Raw genomic sequence first — 7,172 nt, forward strand, 5'->3', positions numbered from 1 at the left:
TTTTTTTTTTTTTTTTTTTTGCGAAACTGGGGATTGAACTCAGGCCCTTGCGCTTGCCAGGCAAGCGCTTATTCTAGGGAGCCATCACCCCAGCCCCAAGATGGGTAACTTTTGAGATGCCAGTTACTTTTTTAACCCCAGCTCTCTAGAAAATAAGTACAGAACTAAGTTCTGAGAGCTAGAATGGAGCCAGGCACAGTGGCACCTGCCGGTAACCCTAGCACAAGTGGACCTGGGTCTGGATGATGACAAGCAAATACTGGCTGAAATATGAAGGCCTTAATTAGCTCCAACTGATTTAAAAAAAAAAAAGTGGACCTGGGAGGCTGAGGCAGGAAGTTCACAAGCTTGAGCCCCACCTGTGCAATTTAGCAATTTAGTGAGACCCTCTGTTAAAATGAAAAATAAATCCCTAGAATGAATGTTGATTATTATGTCTACCTAAAATATATCAGCAAAATCTGTTTGGAAGAAAAAAAAAGAAAAAGATCTGAGAACGTAATGGTGAAAAGATGCTGAGTTGAAAAAATAGTTGGTTGGGCGTGGTGGCACATGCCTCTAATCCCAACACTCAGAAGGCTGAGACAGGAGGATCTCCATGAGTTGGAGGCCAGCCTGCCTCGCTCCTAGACAGAGACAGGCCCAAAGCGAAGGGGGACCGCTGAGTGCGCAGCGGTCCTGGAGGCCTCCCCTCACACCGATTCACTCTTCTGGGGCATGGTGTCCACCGTAGAGCGTGTGAAAGACTTGCTCTCCCTGTTCAGTGAGTCCTCAGTCAGCACATTGCGCAGGACACTGGGCAGGGACTTGAGCAGCCGGCCCTGGAAGCCGCGGCCTGCCGCCACGTAGATGATGGGGTTGATGCAACAATTGATGTAAGCGATGGAGACACACAGGGCATCCAGGGCCTTGGTGCTCTTGTAGATGGATGAGGTCACAGGGTACCAGGCCAGCAGGACCCCAGTCACCTGGTAGGGCAGCCAGAGGATGAAGAAGCTGCTCACCACCGCCACCACGACCTTGACCGTCTTGGCTGAGCGCGTGGCCCTGCGGCTCCAGGTCCGAAGCAGGAGAAAGGTGTAGCAGATGGTAAGCATGAACAGCGGGCCCAGGAAGCCCACGACCAGCCGCACCAGGGCCACGGCCTTCTCCCTGCGTTCGTTGCCCCAGCCATAGTCTGTGACACAGAGCGTCTTAGCGGGGAAGTACTCCTGGTGCGTCCTGCGGTACACGAAGGACGGGATGGTCAGCAGCAGCGCCAGGAACCAGGCTGCCCCACAGGCCACCCAGGCCAGGCTACTGCCCCGGAAGCGCTGGCACCAGATGGGGCTGAGCACCAGTGCCAGGCGGTCCCCGCTGATGGTGGCCAGGAGCAGGATGCTGGTGTACATGTTGAGCAGGATGAGCGAGGGCAGCACTTTGCAGGCGGTGTCGCCGAGGTGCCAGTGGTTGAGGTGGACAATGGACACGAACAGGACGGGCAGTGCCAGGCAAGACAGGAGGTCGGCCAATGCCAGGTTGAGGAACCAGATGGCGTTGATGTTGCGCCGGGCCTCGCACGTGGTCACCCAGACCACAAGGGTGTTGCCCAGAACACCCGCCAGGAAGACAACTGCCAAGATGACCAAGGCAAGCAGGTCCTTGGTGGACAGATGCTCCACGTGGTGGTCCACGGGCTTGCCTGGGTTCAGTATGCTGTCCTCGTAATCGCTGTAGTTGTAAAACTCCACGGCTTCCTGGGGGGAGCAGAGAGGAGACAGAGTCTAAGCACTCCCTGCACCTGGCAGCCCACAAGCCGAATGCTTGAAGTCTGTACCCCATTGGGGCCAAAGCCTTCCAGGGCCTGGGGAAACTGAGGCCAGGAGTTTGCTGGGCAGTGTGGCATTTAGTAGTGCATTGAAATGCTCACCTCCGCCAACCAAATGGCTAAAACCCCGCACTGTTCTGCTGCACAAGACAGGGTCTCACATGTAATCCAGGCTCTTCTTGAAATCAAGGAGCGCTGGCTGGCCTCAAACTTGGGGCTATCCTCCTGCCTCAGCCTCCTGAGTGCTGGGGTTACAGGTGTGGACCACCACGTTCACCTTGTATTGCTTTGCTTTCAGGGTTTTGTTTGTTTGTTTATTTGTTTTTGGCAGCACAGGAGATTGACTCCAAGGCCTCGCACGTGCTAGGCAAGTGTTCGATCACTGAACTACACCACTAGCTGCCATTGGAGAGGTTTGTGGTTTGTGTTTTTTTTGTTTTGTTTTGTTTTGTTTTTCGGAACCGAGGATTGAACTCAGGACCTTGCGCTTGCCAGGGAAGCGCTTATTCTACTGAGCCATTTCCCTGACCCCTCACCTGCCAATGGGCATGACATTAATAAGTGTCTTTCCTGTCTTTTTCTTTTTAATCTTTGATTTTTTTTTTTTTTTTTTGCGGAACCGGGGATTGAACTCAGATCCTTGCGTTTGCCAGTCAAGCGCTTATCCTACTGAGCCATCTCCCCGGCCCCATAATCTTTGATTTTTATTCTTTCATTTGGTACAGGGTCTCACTACACAGCTCAGACTCACAGTGATCCTCCTTTCTCAGCCTCCCCCATGCGGCAATTGCAGGCATCTGCCACCACGTCTGGTTTCAGTGGCCAGCACAGCACGCCAGAGGTTCCAGGGCCGGCAAAGCATGTGGTATTGGGAATCAAAACCAGGTCCCTGAGCTTGCCAGGAAGGCACTTAGTCTGCGGAGCTGTCTCCCCAGCCCCTCAAGCACTTGGCCAGCCCTTGGTTCCACCTTCCAACAGTCACCCAAGAAGGCAGGGGTGCCCTCAGGGCTGTCCCATTTACCATGGGCACCCCAAATTGAAGAAGCACTCCCCAAATGCAGTCACTGAGCCAGGGATACAGCTCAGTGACATGGTGCCTGCCTGGCAAGCACAAGGTCCCAAGTTTGATTCCCAGTACCAAAAAACTCCAATAAAAACAAGAATCAAAAAGAATGAAAAAAAAAAAAAAAAAGGCAAAAAAAAAAGAATGCAAAGTAACTTCATAGTAGAGGAAAAAAAAAAAGGCCAGATTTTGAGCCAACACCCGTTGCTGTTGCTTGCTTTCCGAGGCCAGTGCTTTGAGCAAGAGGACCACGGTTTGCAATGCACCTGCGGTTTGCATTCCTAGGCCAGGGATTGCGCAGGCCGATTGGGTGACCCAGGCGAGCACATATATTGGGCAATGTGAGCCTTTATAGAGTCCTGGGTGTCCTGTGCTTTGGGACTTGTTTGTCTGCTTAGCGCCTTATTAACTTTTCCCATGAGATTCAAACTAGAGGGAGGGCTGGGCGCACCCCAAAGGGAGCATTCTGCTGCCTGTCGGGCTCCCCGAGCCCACAGCCCCAGGGAGCACTGAGTCTGCCAGTGAGTCCGTCCTTGGGGTCCAGCCCTGCCTGGCCCTTGGTAAGCAGGGTGTGCTCCTCAAGCGCTGTCCCACTCCTACTCCTGTCTTTCCTATTTACAGCCCCTCGTATGACCTAGGAAGGCCACCTGTCCTGCCTGTCACCATCTGGAAAACCCTGTGTCCTTGGGAGGCCTTGTCAGGCTCAAGCAGAGACAAAGTGTTTGGGCACTGCAAAAGGAGGAGTGAGAACTGGGACACCTGGGAGGCTGAGGCAGGAGGATCACTACAATTAGAAGCCAGCCTGGGCTACACAGTGAGTTCAAGGCCACTGTGAACTGAACAGAGAGACCCTATCTCAAAAAGACAAAATAAAATAAAATACAAAGGGGAATCAGAAATCATTTTTTCCTTGCTAGAAGAGTGACAGGAAAGGATGAAAGAACCAAAAAGGATGACAAAGGGACTGCTAGGTGTGATGGTTTGCACCTGTGAACACAGCACTTGGGAGGCTGAGGCAGGAGGATCACTCCTGAGTTCAAGACCAGCCTGGGCTACAAAGCAAGTCAAGGCCAACCTGAACTGCACAGTGAAATCCTGTCTCAGAAAGACCAAAACAAGAACATTACTCCAGCAAAAAGGAATAGCTATAGAGGGAGGGAGATGAAGAGAGAGAGAGAGAGAGAGAGAGAGAGAGAGAGAGAGAGAGAGAGAGAGAGAGAGAGAGAGAGAGAGAGAGAGAGAGAGAGAGAGAGAGAGAGAGAGAGAGAGAGACAGAGACAGAGACAGAGACAGAGACAGAGACAGAGAGAGATGGTGGGAGGGAAAGAAGAGGAGGCAGGGGGAGGGAGCCTGGGCCCTGGACAGCTCAGAACCGGGGTGACAGCCCTTAGGCTTCCTATAATCTTCCCATTTTCCTATGCTTCAAATTTCCCATAATGCAATAATGGGCAGAAAGGTCCAGGTACTTCTTCCCAGATTGAGAGAGGTCCTGCTGTGCCAAGAGAGCAAGCCTACACACATCCCCACCGCCCTTTGTGGTTTTCACTCTGAGATAGGGTCTCACTAAGTCAACGAACTTCCTAGGCTGGGATCGAAACTGTGAGCCTCTTGCCTCAGCCTCCTCGTGCCCAGGGACTACAGACCTGTGCCACCACGCCCAGCTTGAGCTACTATTTATTTCTAATTCCCTTCTTTTTTTTTCGTGGAACCAGGGATTGAACTGAGGCCCTTGTGCTTGCCAGGCAAGTGCTGATTCTACTGAGCCGTCTCCCCGGCCCCTCTAGTTCCCTTCTGAGGCCCAGGGTCAGCGAGTGACGAGAGCTGGCACAGGGAAAAGTGGCAGTGGGCTGACGGGTGACAAACAGGGCGAGGCCACCGAGCAGAGGGGGTGATCAGCGCGGGCTGGCACAAGACACTGACACAACAGGGCGAGCTCTGAAAACACAATGCTGGCAGCCTGTAGCCTCAGCACTCAGAAAGGACACTGAGGCAGGAGGACTGCTGCGAGTTCAAGGCCAGCCTGGGCTATACACTAAGTTCAAGATCAGCTTGAATTACACACCCAGACCCTGTTTCAAAAAAAAAAAAAAAGAGAGAGAGAGAAAGAAAACAAAGAAAAGAAAATTATGCACCTAGTAAGATGGTGGTTGCCCAACCTCATGTACAAAATGCCACTAAACTGTGCATTTTATTTTATTTTTTGTCTTTTGGCCTTGAGCACATTTGTAGCCCAGACTGGTGTCAAATTCACAATGACCCTCCTATGTCATCCTCCAGAGTGCTGGGATGAACTGTGCATTTTAAATAGTGAAGTTTTTAAATTTGTCTTGTTTTGTTTTTTGAGGCAGGGTCTTGCTACGTAGTTCAGGCTACTGCCCTTAAAGTCATTATGGAGCCCAGGCTGGCCTTGCACTAGTGGAGATCCTCCTGCCTCAGCCTCCTAAATGCTGGGATTATAGGGGTGTACCACTACACCAGGCTAAATGGTGAATTTAAATTATGTGAATTTAATCAAAAAAGAAAGTCAGTTTCAACCATATTATCCTGTACAGAGCTGGAGCAGGAAGTCTACCCATTGTAGATCTCGTGGGGCTGACAGGCTGGGACGCAAGACTCATGTTGAGTGGTGAGTTCCCGATGTCCAGCAGCACTAGGCTCCTGACATCCCTGATGGTAAGCAAACAGACTCTGGAGGCTCAAGGGCTACAGGGGCCCAGGGCTGGAGCCTCCCCCTCACAAAGACAACAGAAAACAAGGGTGGGCAAGATAGCTCAGCGGACTAAGCGCCTGCATGGGCAGGCCCAGGGACCTCGGCTCGCTCCCTAGCACCACATCGTGCAGCAGTCCCGCCCCCAGGCCCCGAGACTGGGCGTAGTAGGGCACGCCTATAATCCCAGCACTGGGGAGGCTGAGACAGGAGGATCACTAGGAGTCTGAGCTACATAGTAAGACCCTGTGAAAAATACTTAAAAAAATTCTTTTAAAAATCAGAAAACAATGGGGGTGGATGGAGGGATGACAAGGGCTACACAATAGTGGGTAAATAGACACTAGACAGAGGGGAGGTAGAGGCACATAGACGAATGACAGATGGGCAGAGAACAGTTGGCTAGACTAATAGTGGAGAGACAGATGACAGATCAATTTGAAGCTATTAGGCTAAAAGTATATGAGAATGCTTTGCTTTTCCTTTTTTTTTTTCTTTTTGGTGGGACAGGTTCTCACTCTGTAGTTCAGATGAGCGGTGAACTCACTGTGGAGCCCAGACTGGCTTCACACGCACGGCAATCCGCCCGCTTCAGCCTCCCCAGTGCAGGGATTACCACCACACCGCGAGGTGACCCAGGACGCCGACAGACACCTCTGTAGGCTTCACCAGCTCTCCGCTGTCCCCAGCTGCAGGATGACTCAGAGCCCAAAAGGCAAAGCAGCTGTCCCTACCCCGCTCTCGCTCCCAGCAGCTGAGCACACACTTCCTGGCCTGACTTCACCGTGTCCCTTCCCCCTGCTGACTTCATGAGGCCACAAAAAACACACTGAGTACAACACGCTGCCGCTTCCAGGCTCTTCCAGATGGGAAGTACTCTTCCAGCATAGGTCATCACAGGGTCCCCACAAACGTTGGCACTAATGGGGCCAGGGAGATAGCTCAGCAGTGTCTGCCTGGCAAGCGCAAGGTCCCGAGCTCGATTCCTGGAACCGCAAAAAAAAAAAAAAAAAAAAAGTTGGCACTAACAGCCACGCTCAGCAAGAATGGAATCGCTGAGTTCAATGTGGCCCAAGTGGAGAAAAAAATGAGGGGCCAAGTGTGGCGGTGCACATCTGCCATCCTAGCGCTGGGAGGCTGAGCCAGCAGGATCTCAAGTTTGAGCCAACCTGGACAATTTGGCAACTTAGCCAGACTCTGTCCTTTTTTTTTTTTTTGCAGAACTGGGGATTGCACTCAGATCCTTGTGTTTGTCAGTCAAGTGCTTATCCTACTGAGCCATCTCCCTGGCCCCCAGACTCTGTCTTTAAAAGTGTTTTCAAAGGGATGGGGGTGTAGCTCAGTGCAAAGGCCCTGAGTTTAATCCCCAGTACCACACACACAGAAAATAAAGGAAATCAATTTACCAGTGCTGGGAGACCGCTAAAGAAAAACCCTACAGACCCTGGGGCAAAGGAGGAAACCCAGGACAGAGTGTGGGCAAGGATGTTGTCTACAAAAGGGGAAACAGCGCTCTCTTAGTACTGGAGGATTTTTTTTTTTGTCTTTTTGCGGAGCTGGGGATTGAACTCAGGCCCTTGCACTTGCCAGGCAAG

At 51.7% G+C, this 7,172-nt stretch overlaps 1 protein-coding gene and 1 non-coding gene across 2 annotated transcripts in view; one reads left to right on the plus strand and one right to left on the minus strand.

Annotated features, from left to right (window-relative positions):
- The first annotated feature begins 237 nt into the window (after nt 1-237).
- Nucleotides 238-299, plus strand: LOC111813550. The gene has a single exon (XR_002818777.1). It is a non-coding gene; the product is annotated as a small nucleolar RNA SNORD44 (small nucleolar RNA).
- A 249-nt stretch (nt 300-548) lies between these two features.
- C5ar1 (complement C5a receptor 1) overlaps nt 549-7,172 on the minus strand; it is a 10,609-nt gene continuing 3,985 nt past the window's right edge. Inside the window, exon 2 of the mRNA XM_023704581.1 lies at nt 549-1,736. Within this exon, the coding sequence (XP_023560349.1) occupies nt 693-1,736 (1,044 nt within the window). The 3' untranslated portion in view covers nt 549-692. The remainder of the gene's footprint in view (nt 1,737-7,172) is intronic.

This window comes from Octodon degus, unplaced genomic scaffold, assembly GCF_000260255.1.
Source record: "Octodon degus isolate 3935 unplaced genomic scaffold, OctDeg1.0 scaffold00197, whole genome shotgun sequence".
NCBI lineage: Eukaryota > Metazoa > Chordata > Mammalia > Rodentia > Octodontidae > Octodon > Octodon degus.